Source organism: Delphinapterus leucas, chromosome 19 (genome assembly GCF_059928025.1).
Source record: "Delphinapterus leucas isolate spDelLeu-1000000601 "Yukka" chromosome 19, BTC_Dleu_Yukka2, whole genome shotgun sequence".
Taxonomy (NCBI): domain Eukaryota; kingdom Metazoa; phylum Chordata; class Mammalia; order Artiodactyla; family Monodontidae; genus Delphinapterus; species Delphinapterus leucas.
This window is the reverse complement of record NC_143147.1, coordinates 61,290,555-61,309,442: the sequence shown is the minus strand read 5'-3', so window position 1 is coordinate 61,309,442 and position 18,888 is coordinate 61,290,555. Positions and strand designations below refer to the sequence as shown.

The 18,888-nt window shown below is 60.3% G+C and overlaps 2 protein-coding genes across 2 annotated transcripts; one reads left to right on the top strand and one right to left on the bottom strand.

Moving 5' to 3' along the window:
* Nucleotides 1–120: 120 nt before the first annotated feature.
* Nucleotides 121–7,592, top strand: TMEM235 (transmembrane protein 235). Its single transcript, XM_089901838.1, is given in 8 exon segments — nucleotides 121–199; nucleotides 1,987–2,036; nucleotides 2,115–2,487; nucleotides 2,490–2,552; nucleotides 2,555–2,587; nucleotides 4,057–4,137; nucleotides 4,745–4,882; nucleotides 7,245–7,592. Coding segments are annotated over 8 exon segments (1,059 nt in total). The 3' UTR covers nucleotides 7,487–7,592.
* A 3,199-nt stretch (nucleotides 7,593–10,791) lies between these two features.
* Nucleotides 10,792–17,553, bottom strand: LOC111182759 (uncharacterized). The gene is given in 9 exon segments (XM_089901606.1): nucleotides 10,792–11,725; nucleotides 11,728–11,895; nucleotides 12,406–12,598; nucleotides 12,835–12,972; nucleotides 13,676–13,686; nucleotides 13,915–14,089; nucleotides 14,533–14,621; nucleotides 15,226–15,309; nucleotides 16,932–17,553. Coding segments are annotated over 9 exon segments (1,506 nt in total). The 5' UTR covers nucleotides 17,464–17,553; the 3' UTR covers nucleotides 10,792–11,609.
* Between the last annotated feature and the right edge of the window lie 1,335 nt (nucleotides 17,554–18,888).

Sequence of the window (18,888 nt, the reverse complement as noted above, 5' to 3'; positions counted from 1 at the left end):
AAGTTCATTTTCTGTTGGAGGATGTTTGCCAAATGTGGTGAGATTAGTCGTAGTATAGCTGGTGCTGAGCTGCTCTCACAGTAATTTCGCCAGTGGTTTCAGCTGTTCCCCGGTCCTGCGATGGAGGCCATTTATGGCGTCGTCGGCCTGGAGCAGGAAGCCTGTCACTGGACTCAGGCATCCTGTTCTTTCAGCTTCGGTGAGTTAGTTCGGTGTAAGTTTAAAGGAAAGAGGCTTGGCTGCAGCCCTGTTTTGTCACATGTAATTGGGATTTCTTCCATCAAAGATCACGCCTGCCCCTGATTTTGGTGGTAGTGGTCTGATGCTGGCTTTGAAGAGGCCCCGACAGCCTGGTGACAGGCTTGGTGCTCACAAGTTCTGGATTGCAATTTGATGAAAGGAGAATGAATAATGAAAAATAATGGGTCATTCTAAGCGGTACCTTTTCACTGGGCTACGGTATAATTTGGATCCATCTCAAGAGAAGTAGATTGGTGGAATTCATCCAAGTAGCCTCTCAAGGACCAGTACCCACTGTCTGGGGACAATGCAATCAGTGGCTCTGACTTACACATCTAGGGTTTAAAACCCTGAACCAGGGCTTTAAAGCAATAGGGAGTAGACTGCTCACCTGGCCATCTACACTGCAACATGAGCAGGATACATGTCTGCTCCTCTACAGAGACGTGGGGCTCTGGAGGCACAGTGGCCTCTAACAGCACTTGTCGCTGGCCCTGACAGCTGAATCCTGCCCTGTTTAAGTTTTATGGGGTGCAAAGGAGACCCTTTCAAACAAGCTCAGGCGGAGAGGCAGGGGCACTGGGAGGAAGCGTGTGGAGCGTGCAGCCACAGGGTTCCTCTAGTTCTCCCTAAACACAGTCACGATTGTAGCTTAAACACACACAGAAGCAGTGTCCATCTCTGTCATATTGTGAGGTGTGTGTTAGGGTCATTACCTGCTTTTCCAGCTCCACCCCACTCTCCCCTCCTCCCCACTCCCACCACCACCTGCCGCCCTGCCTTTGTAGATGGCTGCTACTCCCCGAGCACCTGCTTTTCTCTGTCTGCCTCCTGGATTCTTTCACCTTCCAGGCCCACTACCCCCTGAGAGAGGAGGGCCCCTGGCTGGCACCCAGCTTCCGGAGCAGGGGCTGGGGGAGGGCTGTCAGGAAAGAGGGTACTGAGACCGCCACAGCTAGGGTCACTCCCACCCCAACCCCGCCGCGTGCCCCAAGCCTGTCTTGGGTGTGGCGTGAGGACGACGCGTGGCCTGCTTGGTACCACACTGTTCCATGCCTCTCTGTCTGAATGGAAGTATGGTTTCAGTAACTGCTAGGACCGCTTTCACTTCCTGATTATATTCCTCAAACCTAGAAGAGCCTGGTAGAGAAAAGGGGGCTGAGAAAACCAAACACTTGGAAATGAGAGCCCTGGGATGACCCCAAGTCGAGAAGCTGCTCGTCTGAGAAGTTTCACCCTCAGTGAGGCCTCTGACCCCCGTCTCTGCCCTGCATCAGGGGAGGGAGACAGCAATGCACAGCCCAGGGACCTGGAGAGGAGGCCCTCCCGTCTCCCAAGATTGAACCCCAGAGAGCCTCACTGTGACAGCCCCGGCCTGTCCGTCCCACACATGTCACAGGCCTGGTGGGGGCCCCTCTGCCTGCCACCCCACTAGCACCTGACACCTGTCCTGGGAGAAGCTTCGTTTATGTTTGTGCGTGAGTGATGGACAGGCAGAGGCTGGCCTTGCCTCACTCGGCATTTGTAATTGGAGCTAAAAGGAAGCAAGACTCCTTCCTTCTGTAGCCCCTCACCAGCCCACCCAGTTCATCAGATCCCTCTGGTGCTTGGTCCTGGAGACTGATGAAGACCAGGACGCAGGGCCAACCAGCAGCCGAGTGCCCCAGTGTGTGTGTGCGCGGGGTGGTGGCGGGCTGCCTCCCACCATTCAGGCCGCCTGCTGAGCCCCCGCGCGGGCCATTTCAGGCCCCACCCTCCCTCCTCAGCCGGCCATCTGGGCGCTGAAGAACCGGAGGGTCAGAGAAATTAAGAAATTTGCCCAGGGACCCACAGCCAGCAGCCAGCTCGCTGGGGATGCTGGCGTTTGAACACAGCTCAGGGGCGAGCTGGGCAGGCTATCACGCGATCACCGACAGGTGGGAGTTCCCGACGAACTGGAGGGGCACTGCACCCAGAAGAGCCCCGGGAGTGCCCGCCTGCCGCTCGGCTCCCCACTCCCCGCTCCCAGCGCCCCCTCCCCGGCCCTGCTCACCAAGTGCCCCCCAGCCCTTCTCCCTGGCCCTACTACCCCAGGTTCCAGAACGCCCTCTCCCCCCACTTTTGGCTCTCTCCACCCCCTAAGTGCCAGCTTCCCGTGCTCCCCCTCACCCTCTGGCTCCCTCTTCTCCCCCATACCCGGCTCCGCTCCGGTCCCTGCACCCCCGACCCGCAAGGCCCGGCTGGGCGCGCTGCTCAGCTTTGCACTGCTGGTGCCGCCGTGGCCAGCGACCAGTACCTCCTGCAGGTGGCGGACGCAGGCAACCACAGCGGTCACCCTCCCACCCGAGGCTCTGGCGCATCTGCGAAGGTACCGTACCGGCTGCCCCTCCCCCGCGTGACCCCTTCCCCTCAGACCCAGGGGCCACATCCCCTCCTTCCAGAGCAGCTCTGAGAGGCTGCCCCATCCCCTGCCTGTCTGCCCACAAGGGGGTCTCTTGGGCACACCTTTCCCCCAACTGTCTTGGTGACAGTCTGGCCGGAGGAGGAAGGGACTCTGGCTCAGGGCCTAGCCAAGGGTGGGAAGTGAAAAGGGGGGCACTGGGTGGCCCCATAAGGACCCCAAGAGCCTTCCAGAGCAGGAGCCCTTGACAGTCCCTTGGCCTCACCCTTTGGGGGCCTGTCTTGCGTTAGAAGTGATGGCACATCACTTGGTGGATGGCAGGACACTGCTGGGTGACCTGGGACCTTGTCCCTCAACCTCCAAGTTCTGATCTGTCAGATGGGGAGGAAATTATGCCTCTCTGGATGCAGGGCTCGGGGTGGGAGGAATTAGGGAGGGGAGACACGGGCAGGCCCAGCACCCAGGGGTGCTCAGCTGCTGTTCTTGTCACTTGTCTGCAGGGGTCCTGGGGTTGAGCTGGGAGCCAGTGTGCAGGAGGGAGGCCCAGGTGTGGGGAGCTGGGGCCCTGGCAAGGCCAGGGTTCCTCATCCCAGTGACTGGGAGTTGTTTCTTTATTACCGTCCAGGGCTCGGTCTGGTCACCCCATTAGCCCCGGTCCCTGTCAGGCACAGCCAGGGCTGTGGCGCAGGGCCCCTGTTCCCATACCCCCGATGGCCTGACACACAGGGCGGAAAACCGGAGCGCCGCGTGGCTTCAGACCCGGGCAGGAGCGGGGAGGGCTTTCTTCGGCGAGGGGTGGGGAGAGGCAGTGGGCTTCCACACGCACCCCAGCTGCGGGCCTCGCCAAGCTGGGGCCAGCCTGGGGGCCTTCCCCTGCACAGGACGTGCACAGGGTGGCAGGGATGTGCGTGAGCATGAGTAAACGAGTGTGCACATGTATGTGAGCAAGGTCAGTGTGTGTGTGACACAGTGCCTTCCTCGGAGCTGCCGGGGAGGAAGGACAGTGCAGTTTATTCAGCCACCCCACAGGCAGCCTAAGGCTCCAAGGCTCTCCCGACTTGCATGTGTGTGCACGCATGTGTGCCCGTGTGTGCGAGAGTCAGAGAGCCCCTTTCTTGTGCAGGCAAAGCCTGGCTTCCACGTGTGAGCAGGCCCAAGGGAGGCCTGAGGGCAGCCTCTCTGCAGTGTTTGAAACTTTTCGACAGGCATCCACGTAGGTCTTATTTGTACATTAAATAAACAAACAAAAGGTCTTGAGCCGTCCAAACCCGTTTGGGGCCTCAACTCCAAGTGGCAGGAGAGAACCTGATGGGGCCCTGTGGCCACCTCTCGGGGCCCTCGGCTCTGGTTGGGGGTGAGAACCTGCAGGCCACCTATCTCTGAGAAGTACAGGGTGGGTCCAGCCCACCAGGTTTTGCGTTCTTTCTGCTTTTTAGGGCAGAACAGCTGCATCCCCCTGATTGACCCCTTTGCCACTGAGAGCCTGGATGCCTCCACCTTGGTGCAGCACCTCATCTGTGAGTGCTGGTGTGGCAATCATTTCCCCATCCTTCCTTAATCTCCAGGCAAGGCTCAGAACCCCCTCATCCTAGACCCACAGAACTGCTTCCAGCTGGACCCTTTGTTGCCCAGAGGACATTGCCATATGTATCTGAAAAACCCCATGACTGGCCTCAGCCCCCATGCTCTGCTATTGGCTTGTGACCACAGGCGCCCGACCCCCAGCCTGTCCTGCCCTCCCTATGCCCCTTCTTGACTCTCCTTTATGTTTCCAAATGGGTCTACCCGGTGGGCATCTCCCACCTGGTGAGTTGGGGGGCACGTCTCTGCTGCCCCAGAGAAGCCTGGGAGGTTGGGGAGGGTACTGGGAAGCCTCCCTCACCCTGGGCCTCAGGAAGGCTGTGCCAGGACAAGGGGTGGCCCCTGGGAGGGTCAGGTGGTTACTGTGGAGACATCAGAGGGAATCGAATGGCCCAGCTCCTCCTCTGGCCAAGGCCAAGACAGTCCCAAGCGTCCTACGAAGGAGGACCTCCAGGCAGACAAGGCTCTGAAGTACTCAGCTGGGCTTTCCTTGGGGGGCCGGTCCGGGTCCCCTCCTGCTCCCTGAACCCCCTCTCCCAGCAGCGCTGCGCTGAGCCCTCGTGGTGGTCCTGCCCCCGAGCCTTGTCCTTGTCGTGTGCGGCCGGATCCGTGGCCTCCTCGGCTCCCCGGCCCAGAGCCTCCCCCGGCTGCTCTTCATGGGCTGCCGCTTCTTGTTGGGGGGTGAGTCTGGGGGCTGTGAGGGCCGCAGCTCCTGGCAGTGGGGTGCTGCCTCTCCTGCTGCCGCATCCCCTACGCCCCCAACCCCGCTGCTCTGAGCCTGGGGGCCCACCCTGGCCGTTGAGCTGCAGCAGGTGGGGGCGCCCTGGGTGGCGCTGGAGACTGTGTAGGGGCAGGGATTCTGATTGTGAACCCAGAGCCAGGGACTGGGGCCGGGGAGCCCCAGGGTTGAGCTTCCAGGCGCAGGAGGAACGAGGATCTCTGAGGGGTCCCAGGAACTGCCCCGCTGGACCTGCACGAGGGGTGGCGGACCAACCCGCACCTGTTCCCTGTCCTTCCCAGATCACCCTGGTGAGGGGGCAATGCAGGCAGGGGGGTTGGCATCTGCCAGACAGGGTGAGACGGGACCTTGGAGTCCTTGGCAGTGACCCCGAGCCAGTCCCAGACTGCAACTAGTAACAGTGCATGAGCTGGCCTACATCTAGCCCACAGGCTCTGGGCCGAGCCCTCCCTCAGGGACACAGCGTTGCAGGCACTCTGGTCGCATCTTCCTGCTGAGATGTCCGAGGATTCCCCGAGCTCAGCAGGAAGCTTGTCCTGGAGTCCTCTTCACTGCCTTTCGGTGCTGTCTGCCCCAGCCAGCCACCCACCCGCTGTCCCCAGCTGCCCACGGCTGGCTGTCGCTGACCGTGGGTTGGAGGCTCCTCAGTCCTCAGTGACCCCTTCCATCCAGGACCAGCCCTGAGCCGAGTCTGGTGTCCTGGGCCAGCTCCACTGTCAGGGCTGTGGCACGAGGACCAGAACACAACGGCCTGGGGCTCCCTCCTGGGCAGGCCTGCGTCCTCCCCAGGGGCTGCTGGGCCCTTTGGGAGGCCTTGGTCAGGAGGGAGTAGGTGCCAGTTGCCAGGGGGACCGGCAGCCTGGGTGTTTGGTGTAGAGAATGAGAGCGGGAGAAATTTGTATTGAATTGGCATTGTGCTTGGGACCAAGGCACTGGCCAGTGGGCGGAGGGAGGGTCTGCAGGCAGCTGCTAGGGGGCGCTCCGCTGGCTCCGAGGGCGGGCCGGCAGTGGGCCTGGTTCCAAGAACACCCTGTCTGCTCCACTGCTCAGAGGCCAGACTGGCTGCACCTCTGCTTTCCTTGCATGGCGGGCACCCGGTGGAAATGGATCATCTGACATCACCGTCAGGAGCCCGCACAGGTGGCCCGGGTGAGGCCAGTGCTGGCAAATGCACCAGCTCTGGGGGCTCTGAGACAGGAATGTCACACCAAGGGGACCTGTGTGAGGCCAGATCACCCCAACCCTCCCCATCACCATCATCACTGCAAGAAAAGGGAGGGACACAGAGAGCTCCCGCATGACACTGGCTGGGTCCTGAGCTAGGGAGCTGGGGACGGACAGGGCCTGGGGTGATGAGTTCCACAGCCATCACCCCAGGCTCTGTCCCTTCTCTGGGTCCCAGTGAGATCCAGACCTGGCCCTGAAGGTCAGATCTGGTCAGCCTCTTGCTGTGGCTGGGCAGTGTCCCGAGGGAGCACCGTACATTCCCTACAGCGGGCACCAAGGGCAGGCCCTGACGTCAGCCTGCAGCTGTGGGACAGGGGCTGACTCTCTGGGCTGGTCCCTCTGAGCCTGGGTGGACAGGCAGGTGTCCCAGTGCCCAGCTCGTTGCTTGCCCCTGACCCTCCAGGGTCACCAGGCACTACGTGCAAAGCCAGTCTTCTTCCTTTGACTGTGCAGAGATGCAGGGTCGGAGGAGGAGGGCATCCTCGTCTGGTGAAGGACAGGGGTTATAACAGGAGTTATAGGAAGGGGCTGAAACTCAGACCTGGGGAGGGGAGAGGGCCTCTGGAAAGAGGTACACTGAGCTAGGGCCAGGAGGGGAGGCTGGGGCCCAGTAAAATGGGGAGGGGGAGCTGTGAGGAACAGGGGACAGAAGTGCAGGTCAGGGGCCTGGCTCAGGATGTCTGATCAGAGCTCCAGAGCTCCCCGCACCCTTCCCGGCTGCCAGTACAGGTCACTGGCCATGTACGTGTGTGTGTGTGTGTGTGTGTGTGTGTGTGTGTGTGTGTGTGTGTGTGTTGGGAACTCCAGGGGGTATGGGAGGGTGCTGTATATGTGGAAGCAGTTATGTGAGTAGGGACCATGTATTGGGGGTGTAAGCTGTGCTGTTTGCAAGGCGGTTTTGTGGAGTGAGGTCCTGAGGTTTGAGGACTCAATCGGAGCTTCCATTTTCCCCAAAGGCCAGTGGGCAGAAGCTTCCGAGGCTGTGTCTGCACACCCACCTTGGCCAGGGGCCCAGGCAGGGCAGGCGCCCCCAGCAGGCAGACGCGCTGAGTGGTCACTCTGCACCCCCTCCCCCAGGCGCCCTGACCCTGGCAGGGCTCAGCACCTACATCAGCTACTCACACCTGGCCTTTGCTGAGACGGCCCGCCAGGACGGCCCCCGACACGTGCAGGACATCTGCATCAGCTTTGGCTGGTCTGTGGCCCTGGCCTGGGGCTCCTGTCCCTTAGAGGCACTCAGCGGCATCCTCCTGGTCACAGAGGCTCGAGCCCTCAGCCTAAGCCAGCAGCCGGGCGCCCCCCACTCTGTGGGCGTCTGAGTCCCAGGCAGGCAGGTCATGGCAGAGGGGCTCGGTTTCCCTGTGCATCTCCTGAGATTGGGTGGTCAGAGCCCGGCCCTGAGAGGCCCTGGGAAGGAGGCTGGGAGCTCGGTTCTGAAGGCCTGGCTGGAGTCCTGGCTGGGAGGGGTGGCCTTGGGGTGAGCAGGGGGCTGAGAGCAGAGCTGAGAATCCAGACTTCTCTTGCTTGATGTTTGGGGGGCTCCTCTGCTCTGTTGTTTCTTTAGGGCCTAAGTGGTTTAGCCTCCTCTTAGAGGTGAGAAAGGTTGAGTCCCAGAAAGAAGCAGCAGCAAAGGGCCGAGGGCCGGCTTGTGGTGGTCGTGTGAGGGTGCTGCAGGCTCCTGGGTGGTCAGCGGGCCTCCTGGCCTCTTGAGGCCATGGCCTGCGCTCGCCGCTCCCTATCAGTCCTGGTGTGCCACAGCTGCCCCCGTTCCTAGGTACCTGAGTCAGGCGGAAGAGCTACCCCAGTCCTCAGGAGGGGGCAGTTCGAGAGAGAAGCAGGTATCCAGCAGACACCCCCTGTGCCAGGCGCCGTGCGGAGCGCTGCCTGCTCGTCCACTCTGCTCGTCCAGTCTCCCAATCACCCTTCACAGCAGGTCCATTCACCCATTTCATGGAAGGAAGACTTAGGCCCAGATCACCCCAGAGCAGATGGCAGAGCCCGTGCCCACGCAGGCCTCTATTCTGTCCTCTCCCCGCCCCTCCCCAGGGCAGGCGTTGCTGGGGAGGGGACTGAGGACTGGGGGGACCCCTCGGATGTGCAGGTGCAGGGGGAGCTGAGGGGGCTGGACATGCCTTTGTTCCCCCAGTTTTCAGGCCTTTGTCCCCGTCCTGGTGCCGCTGCTCCTTCTGAGGGGCCGGCGCTCCAGGACCCGATCCTGGTCTGCAGGTCCCTGGGGAATGTCTGTGATTGCCAGGGCCGTGTGGGCCCCTGAACAAGCAGGTGTGGAAGTCCTATGGGGCGGGGGAGCCATGCCAGGGTGGAGAGGGAGGGGCTTCTCAGCCAGGAGGGGCGGGGGCCACCCAGGGTGGCAGAGGCCAGAGCCCGGAGTTCTGACTGCAGGCTCCTTGAATGGAGGCACACCCAGGCCTGGTGCTCCTCTGAGGCCAGACAGACAGGAAGGTGGTCGGCCCGCCCACGCCGGTCATCATGGTCTAGGGAGGCTGAGGCTCCTCTCCTCCCATGCTGGGCAGTACCTGAAGCCCTCCTTGGCCTTTGTTTCAGGTTCAGGGCCCTCCTGAGTCCGGGGTGTGTGCTGGGGCGTCCATAGCGGCCTCTCTTGTGCCTCGGTCTTCCCCCTCCCCCGCGTCTCCCTTTATTGCTTGGGAAGTTACAGGAAGCTCTGGGGGCATCAGGGGAGTCCCACTGAGGGACGAAGAGCTCGGGGGTTAAGTGGGGCTCCCTTCCTGCTGGCGTTTTAAGCATTTAACGTTGTGTCGATTTGTCCTTAAAGAGATCCGCTCGTGCTGTGCGCGGCTAACCTTACTCGCTTAAAGCTTTCCAGAATAGACAGTACATGCCCATGGCGCACAAACAGTGCAGGGAAGCCCTGTTACCAGCTCTGTGTGTGTGTGTGTGTGTGTGTGTGTGTGTGTGTCCATCCAGAGACATCCTATGTGTCTGTCTGTCCATCCAGAGAGAGACATCCTGTGTGTGGTCTGTGTGTCCGTCCATCCAGAGTCGTCTTCGGCAGACGCATTGAGCTCCTTCTTATTTCTGGTCAGCACAGGCAGGGATGACTCCTGGGGCCTCATGTTGGATCCAGGGTCTGGCTTTGTGGGCAGGTCCTCTCAGCTTGGGAGGCTCTTACCTGACCTCTCCCTCCTCTCACACAGGACTTCTCGTGTGGGTTTGTTGGGGGTCGGGGTGTGGGAGAGTTTAACCCTGGGCCTCTCTGACTGCAGACAGGCTGGGGCTCCAGGCATGGACACTGGAACAGACGCACATGGGTGGCCGTGGGATCCTAGAACTCCCTGAGGGAGGGTGGAGAGAAGGGGCACTTGCCCCTCCCCTGCTTCTAGAACAGACCTGTCCATGACTCAGTGAGGCCAGCCCAGGCAAGCCTCAGTCTCTGACTGGCCAAAGTCCACAATGGGTGTTTCACGTTCACTCTAGCTCCTAGCCCAGGTCTTTTTTTTTTTTTTAATTAATTAATTAATTAATTAATTATTGTCTGTGTTGGGTCTTCGTTGCCACGCGCAGGCTTTCTCTAGTTGTGGCGAACGGGAGCTACTCTTCGTTGTGGTGCGCGGGCTTCTCATTGCGGTGGCTTCTTTTGTTGCGGAGCACAGGCTCTAGGCGCGCGGGCCTCAGTAGTCGTGGCTCGCTGGCTCTAGAGCGCAGGCTCGGTAGTTGTGGCCCACGGGCTTAGTTGCTCCGCGGCACGTGGGATCTTCCCAGACGAGGGCTCGAACCCGTGTTCCCTGCATTGGCAGGAAGGGTCTTGACTGCAACTTCCTGAGTAGCTCCAAGAACTCCCACGACTGCTCAGCTAAGCCTCTCCCTAATTCCTGGACCACAGAAGCTGTGAGAAGCGATGAAGCGTTGTTGCTGTTCGGGGGTAGTCCGTTACCAAGCAATGGACAGTGACTACAGTACACGTTTTGCAGGGCAGCAGACCCCACAGAGGCTTAGGGTTGCTGGCCTTCTTCCGGTTCTCTGCATTACTGTCACCCCTCAAGCACAGGAGAGTGGTTCTGGGGCCTTGGGGAACCCCAGGAGCTGCATCTCCCAGAGCATACATAGATCTAGATTCTTCTAAGGGAAGGAGGCAGGGACTTCCCTGGTAGTCCAGTGGTTAAGACTCTGCACTTCCACTGCAGGGGGCCTGGGTTCGATCCCTGGTCAGGGAACTAAGATCCCACGTGCCGTGCAGTGTGGCAAAACGATATAAATAAATAAACAAATAATTTTTTTTAAATGAGGGAGGCAAAGAAGGAGGGTCCTCAGCTTCAGCCTCTTTGGCCCGCCAGATGCCTTCTCTCCTCGTGTCACTCACATTCACCATCATGCTTCCAGCCCAGGCCCTCTCCTGAGCACCATGCCTACGCTTCCGACCACTTCTAACTACTTGTGCACCAGAGCTAAAACAACACTCTTAAACTGAAGTCATCCTCTACCCTCACAAAGCGAGTCCTCCTCCTATGATTCCTACTAAGGGCTTTCTACAGCACTGATGTGATGGCCTGTCTCCCCTATTTAAAAAAATCCGTACACACATTCACAGATTCATATATATACATACGTATGTATATATCCCGAAAGAAATACGCAAAAATGTTAACGGTGGTTATTCTTAGGTGGTTTTTAAATATATATTTTGTCCAGGTTTTCTTGTTAACTTCAGCAGGAGGGTGGTCTTAACCACTGAGTCTGCCTAAATTAAATTACCCCAGGAGTTGCTAGAAAGGAGATCCTGTCCCAAATTATGTGCAGCAATGACATATTGTTTCATAAGCACAAAAATTTTACTGTTTAAAAAGGTAAATACAGGGGCTTCCCTGGTGGCGCAGGGGTTGAGAGTCCGCCTGCCGATGCAGGGGACACGGGTTCGTGCCCCGGTCCAGGAAGATCCCACATGCCGCGGAGCGGCTGGGCCCGTGAGCCATGGCCACTGAGCCTGCGCGTCCGGAGCCTGTGCTCCGCAACGGGAGAGACCACAGCAGTGAGAGGCCACAGCAGTGAGAGGCCCGCGTACTGCAAAAAAAAAAGGTAAATACAGATGAGATGACTGCAAGGTAAAGCCCCAGCCCCCTACTAGGCCACCCAATACCAGTGTCCATCTCTGTGTCCTCTCACGCTTCCTCCTGCAAGTCCCCAAGATGCTCTCATGAGCCATGTGGCTGCCTCCTGGGCTGTGCTGGGAGAGCCAGCATGGGGTCCCACCTGTCCTTGCATGCTTGGGCCCCTGTCCCGGACACAGGGGTACGCGAGGTTTGCTGGATGAACAGGTGGAAGGCCTCACCCCATGTGTCAGGGAAGTGAAGGGGTCCAAGGAGACCAGTGGATGACAGGGGTGTTGTTTTACTGCCTCTCTTCCCACCCACTCCCTGGGGACACCTCCACTCCCCACCTCCCTCCATCCCACCCAGGGCACAGGGTCCGTCACCCCATCCTCAGGGCCCTCAGCACGAACGCCCACTTTCCCAGCGCCAGCTTGGTGTCCTGTGCAGAGATGTCGCGGTGCCACACGGCTCGCACTGACCGCTCAGTCCAGGGGACAGCAGCACACGCACCGTGTGGCCAGTCTGGGCCACCTCGTCAGCGCTCATGGTCTGCAGGCGCTGGCACAGCTCCTCGGGCGGCAGCCCATCCACCCTCACCCTCACCATGTTCGTCTCTACGGTGGTGAGATCCACGGAGCAGACAGGGGATGCCAGTTCCTGAGCCCAGGTCCTGTGGTAAGCGGAGCCCGACCCCAGTACCCCACCACTATCCCTACCACTCCAGCCATGTCACCCCAGGAAAGGCAGAGGACAGCCCAACTGTAGTGGGAGGAAAAGAGGGAGTCTTATTCCTAACATGGGCAGGCTTGGCTCTGCTACTTTTCAGCTCCGTGACCTTGGACAAATCCGTTAACCTCTTGGGGTCTAGGTTTCCTCATCTGTAAAGTGGGGACATCGTGGGGTTTTTGTGAGGACTCAACCCAAGCTAAAGGCTACATTCTGCTGGATCCTGTAGAAAATTACTAACACCCGCTGGGTGCCCACTGGTCTAGGACCTGCACGGGTCGTGGCCTGGCAAAGCACAGGCCGCCTGGTCCCACCCCTGCTGGCTCAGCGGCTAACCTTCACCTTCTAGAGTTGGAAGGATGCACACCTGCTGGGGGTTTGGGCCCGGCTACAGGGGACCCCCAAGGCACACCCCTGGGGCCAAAGGGAAGTGGGGGGTGTCCAGGCACCTCTGGCAAACCTCTGGGCGTTCTGGTGGTCCTTCAGCAACACCTCCTCAGCATCAGTCAGTCCCACCAGGGCAGCTGCGGCCAGCACCCCCGCCTGGCACATCCCCCCACCCAGGGCTTTCTGGAGGCGCCAGGCTTCTTCAGTGAAGCCCTTGGGTCGCCCAACCAGGGCCCCCACTGGTGCGCCGAGGCCCTGGGGGAAGAGAGGAGAGTCCTGCCTGCCTGCCCATGGGTGTGCATCTCTGTCCTCGGGGCTCTGGAGGGGGCAAAAGGGACAGGGATGGGCGACACTGTGGCCTCATCAGGGGAGGGGGTTAGAGGGGCCCAGCGTGAGCAGCTGCCAACATAGGAGCTCGGGGACCCAACTCGGCCTCTTGCTGTGGGCATCTCTACCCTCCTGTTTCGGGGGCGGCCCAGCGGCTTCCCTACCTTGGAGAAACAGAGAGACACAGAATCACAGTGCTCCACGATGCGGGCAGGGGGCATGCACAGAGCCACCGCGGCATTCATCAACCGGGCCCCGTCCAGGTGAACCTGGACCCCATAGCTCTGGGCCAGCAGGTGCACCTGGGGGTGAGAGGCAGGAGGGGTCAGAGGGCCAGGCTGGGGGGAGGGGCAGAGGGAGGATGGGTCTCCAGAAGATCACTGGAGGGTCACTGGGCTTGTGTCCTTGAGGAAGCATGAGGGGTTTGAGTCAGGAGAGCTGGCTGGTGACAAGCTTGGCCATCTGGCACCCGAGCAGTCACTCTGGGCCTGGGCCTGAGGCTGTCCTCTGTGAAAGGGGGTCGAGGATAAGGGTTTTCTTTCCTTCTTTTTTTCTTTTTTTTTTTTTTTTTTGGTGGTACGCGGGCCTCTCACTGCGTGGCCCCTCCTGTTGCGGAGCACAGGCTCCGGACGCGCAGGCCCAGCAGCCATGGCTCACGGGCCCAGCCGCTCTGTGGCATGTGGGATCCTCCTGGACCGGGGCACGAACCTGCATCCCCTGCACCGGCAGGTGGACTCTCAACCACTGCGCCACCAGGGAAGCCCGAGGATAAGGGTTTTATCTCCTGTTTATGGCGGGCTCACTGTGGGCCAAGCGATGAATGCCTCATCTTACTGAAGCCTCGCCGCAACCCTATTGGAAGGATGCCCTCAGTCCCGTTTCCCAGGTGAGGAATAGGTCTGGAGGGTTAGTTAGCGCTCAAGTTCTCGCAGGGGAGAGCGGCAGAGCCCAGCCCTCGCACCCTGGCCCTAAGACCAACCAAGGTGGTGCTGCTTGGGGACGCGCCTCCCTGAGGACTGGGTCTCTGCTCTTTGGAGAAAAGCTTGGGCACTGAGGCAATAATTCCCTTTGCATCTGCGCCTAGAACCGCACCCATGTCTCCTACAGCAGTTCCGGCCACTGATGGGCACCCAGGCATGTATCAGAGGGGACTAAACCCCAGGAGAGGGGCCTGAGGGACAGAAAGCCAGCAGCTGGCTAGTGGTGGGGGCACAGTTGCGGGGCCAGGCTTGGCTGGCATAGGCACTCGATGGGGAGCACCCAGCCCCCTGAGCTGCTGTGGGCGTCCTCCAGGCAAATGAGCTCACAGACGGGGTGGGAGCGGCTCCCAAGGCTCCGTGCAACCAGCCCCTCCAGCTCAGCCAGGTCCAGGGTGCCATGGGGCAGGTCTGGGAGGGGGTGGGAGTGCGCCCCAGCGATCTGCAGGTGTGGGCGTGCAAAGGATGAGGTCCAGGGGTCCAGCAGCACCTCCTACCCCTGTCCTGTCTACTCCTCCCCAGCTCTGGGCCGTGAAGCCTTCCCCCTGTGCTGTGGACGTGGGCATAGACATCCCAGCTAAGGGTGGGGGAGGACTGAAGGCACCATGTTTGCTTGAGAGGCTGCAGTCCCTCCTCCCTAAGCGCCCAGTGCTCTGGGTTCCCACTAGGGGGCAGCAGGGTTACAAGCACAGCCAGCAAACCGACTGGCCTGAGCCGAGCCCGCCCCTGTGTGGTCAACCTGGGAATGGCTCTCCTTACTGCCTTCCCTGGAGAGGCCACCATTTCTCCCTCTGCAGGTCCCAACTTGGTGCCTGGGAGGCAGGTTCTCACCCCACGTGCTGAGCATCCTGTGTTGGCCCCGGGCGAGCGGTGCTGGGCCCTTACCTGAGCCACCCCGCCCTGCGCCTGGACGTGGAGGTGGCACTCCTGCCCAAGGAGGAGCGGGGAGCCCCGGCGCTGGCAGTGATACATCACTAAGGTAGATGGGGTGGGGGACAGCGTTGGCACCCAGTCCCATGGGGCCCATCTGTCCCCAACCAGCTCAGCCGGACTGACCCCCAAGGCCACAGCTAGCTCCCAAGTGCCTTATGCCAATTAGGAAAGAGCGCCCCTTCAAGACACCTTCCTGCCATGTGCTGGAAAACCATCCCACTAAGTCCACAAGTCTAAGATGGTGACCCTGTGGATCACTGGGCGCTGCACACCCTACACCCCTGTGCCCTGCAGCCCACCTGCAGGGGTATCTCCTGCGTGGGGAAGCCAGCCACGATGCTGCTGTTTGGGGAATAAGCAGCCCAGGGCACGGGCACCAGTCAGGCCCTAGCAGGAAACAGAGGGCACACGCACCCTGGGAATCCGGAGTATTTGATAAAGGGGCAATTTACAAAGGTGTGGCAGCATGCTGGGAAGTCACGAAGTTCAGTGCAGGACCCCCAGGCAGGAAAGGGTGAGAGGAGGGTGTGGTTACAGGTTCCAGATGGCCCAGAGCCCCACTGACATTGTCACAGCCCCCAGCACAAAAGGGAGAAGCAATGGAGGGAGGGCCTGGAGGGCAAATGGAAGTCGCCCCGCGCTCACCAGAGATGAGGTTGGCCATGGTGTTTGTGGGCACGAACAGGGTTCGCTCCACCCCGAGCAGTTCCGCAGCCGTGGCCTGAAGCTCTGAGGTGGGAAGGGATGGGGGCGTGGCGGGGGGGGGGAGCAATCAACAATGGCACTTTTCAAATTCCTCTCTTTGCCGACCCCATGAGCCCTTTGTCCGGATGAGGGCATCTTGCCCAAGGCTGTGGTGAGTACCCAAGCAGGACGCCGGCCCTGGTCTGCCAGCTGCAGCCTGTGGTCTTGGTGGCTGCACATCTGGGTCCAGGGGCCCCTCAGTCGACCCTCTGTGCCCCGCCTCCTCCTGGGCCATGTTCTCCCCACACACACTGAAACCCTGTGGTTTGAACCCTCCTGTCCCACCCAGACCTCACACCTGTCTCACTTCCTTTCCCATCAGTCCCTTGCAGGTGGGGCCCTGCGGTTTCTCTGCTGACTTCCTCTCCCAGAACAGAAGGACTGGAGGAGACTCTGGGGGGATGGAGGGGGCGGGACTTCCGGCTCCGGCTTTAAAGCTCACTGTGGCTTCCCTCTGCCTGTGGCATCCAGTATGAAGCCTTTGGCGTGACATTCAAGACCGGGGGGATCTGCCTTCTGCCTCCCCTCCAGGGACAGGAATGCTCTCCTGCACACCCACTCCAGCCCCATTCCCCATCCATATCCCAGACACCTTTTGCACCACTCTGCTTCTGCTTCTGCAGTTCCCCTGCCCGGTGAGCCAGCACTCCCTTCCCTGCCCAGAGTTGGGGGTGGAGCACTTCACTCATCTTTTAAGAGGTTCCTCCACAAAGTCTCCATTTCCTGTGAGTCCCATGTCCCCACCTGCCAGTCCCCAAGGCACTCTCTGTGGATGCACGTTAACCCCAGCACCTCCCTCACCTCAGTGGGGGTGACTGTCTATGCATCAGGTGGCCTGCTGAGCAGTGGGTCAGCATCTTTGAAGTTCCAGGCAAAAGTGGGTGTCTGCTGGATGCATGATCAGCCCCATCACCACCTGACCCCACATCCAGGCCCTCAGGGCTCAAGTGGTAACCCTCAGGCTTGCCCCTGGCACAGCTGACGGTCCTACACACTCCAGCAATAGCAATGGTTCACTAAGGCAGCAACTCTCAACCCAGGGTGGTGGCACCAGTCACCATCTTGAAAACACTCCCTAGGTTTTTAGAACCCACTCCTGGGGGGCGGGGGGATGCAGCCTGTGGAGAATCCCCTTTTCTAGGTGGGTTTTCTCTTTGTCTTCATGTGGGAAGGTGGTGGGTGCAGGACAATAGCTAACGGTGCTAGAGTGAGAAGACCTGGGTTCAAGTCCTGTTTTGCCATTTATTCGGTATGGGAACTTGAGTGCCTGGCTCAGCTGCTCGGAGCCCTCCTCTGCAAGATGAGATAACACCCATCTCATCGGGCAGTGGGGCCACACTTTAATGAGCACACAAGTCACCCGGCGATCCTGTTTTAACTTGCAGATTCTGGCTCAGGAGGTCCGGTGTGGGGCCCGAGAATCTACATTTCTAACAGGCTCTCGAGTGATGCGTCAGACTGAGCCGCAAGGACGCCAAGCGCAATGCCTAGCCTGCAGCTGAGCCGCCACCCCGGGTCCCGGGCCACCTCTCCCCCCGCCAGCACCATGGACAGCGCACTGGGGTCGCCGCGAGGACCCCCGGCCCCGGCCTGCACGCCGGGCTCACCGCGGACGGTGGGGTCCTCGCCGTAGTCGTCGTCCCCCACAACCGCCTCGGCCATGGAGCGCCTCATGGCCGGCCCGGGCTTGGTAACCGTGTCGCTGCGCAGGTCCACCACGTGCGTCGGGATCCCCGCCTGGCTCCCAGATCCCCGCGCCCAGAGGGCCCCCTGCTGCTGGGTCGCAGCCCGGGCCAGTCTGCGGAGCATGGCGGGGGCAGCGCTCGGCTCCCCCGCCCCGACCTCCCCGGCGGAGGCGACCGGGAGCGGCGGAATCCGAGCAGCAGGACTTCCCGAAATTCGGCCGCGGCCGACCGTGGCTGGCGGGACGGCTCCGCGGCACGCTGGGAGTTGTAGTTCGGCCTTCGTCACGGCCGGCACCGCGCAAGTCCGGGAGAGGGCCCCCGCGGCATGCTGGGAGTTGTAGTACGACCTTCGTCGCGGTCTGCGACGCGCGAACCAGGGATGAGGGAAAGGAAGGGTTCTGCTTACCCAAGAAGAAACCGAAACCAGGCAAGTTTTTATAGAGCAGACGCTCATGTGCTTCTTACCGTGTGCCCCGCACTGTCCCAGGCACTTTACAAGTGTGAACGCAGTAAAGTCTCTAAACAGCTCTTAGGAGACAAGTACTCGTTTCATCACGTTTTACAGATGGGGAAACTGAGACACACAGAGCTAATGAACTTGGCGAGGAGCGTCCAGCTCTGAACCACTGTGTTACGTTGCCCCTAAAAACTAGCTTCCCGTTATCTACTTTTTTCAGTACAGGTTTATTGAGCACCCACTGGTGTCAGGCATCGCCTAGGTACCAGGCAGAGGGACACAAAGATGGTGCAACGCATCTGAGCGTCCGACTTCAAATGGAGGTGGAATTAGAGGGGTGCATGGAGAGCCCCCTCCTCCATACCCCCGGCCCTTGACGGGTGGGCTGCCTCCACCCAGGGCCATGCGAGGTAGTGGTAAAAGGACCCGACTGATTCAAATCCCAACTTACCAGGTGTGCGGCTTTGGACAACTCAGTTAACCCCTCCGTGCCTCAGTCTCCTTAAATGCAAAATGTGCTGTTGAGGATTTGATGACTTAAGGCTTCTCATGCTGACCCTGGTGCCTGGCTGGTAGTGAGTACTATGTATGCGTGCTTGCTCTCCTACTGCTGCTGCTCTATCATGGTTACTGGTCACAGTCCAGGGCCCTGGGCCTTCGTGCTGCTGTGGGGTGCAGCCTGACAGCCTGGACTGGGCCTCCTGCAGGGTGACCTTCCCTCACTCAGGGAGGACAGGCCTCCCTCTGAGTGCCCAGCCCCACTCAGCAGCTCCCCTTCCCAGAGTGTGGGCCACAGATGTCTCTTCCTCACGGGAGGAAGTCGGTCCTGAGGGGCTGAAGGTCACCAGAAGAGGCACCCACACCTCTGATCAGGGCACCCCTCAGCAAAGAGGACTCTCAGACACTGACCTTCATCGGACTTCTGCCATGTGTCTGCTCCGGGTTGGGTCTGGGGATAGAGGAGAGCAAAGCAGCCTGCCCTTGGAGGTCAGGTCCTCGGGATGGGGACAGGATGCTGCCTGTTGGTGCTGGGAGAAGCTGCATTGGACCTGGCTGAGGCATCAGGGCAGGCTTCCTGGAGGAAGCAGTGATTGGGCTGAGCTTTGAAGACATTAAGGTGTTATTCAGACAAAGGCAGAGGGGAGAGTGTTCTGGGCAGAGAGAACAGCATGGGCAAAGGATTGGGGTAGGAGGAGCATTGGGGTAGGAGGCAGCTGGAACGTTTGAGGCCCTGAAGGAGAAGGGAGCAGGGGTGGAGATGCGGCCCAACAACTGGAGCTCTCCACCTCTCCCCCTGTGCCTGCAGAGCCATCCCGAAAGGGTGGAAATTGCAAGTCCCCAGAGGGTCTGGGGCCCCAATGAAAGGCTCACTGTGCCCAAACCCCGCCCCCCTTCCTCCCGCCAGCGCCAGTGCCCTCCGGC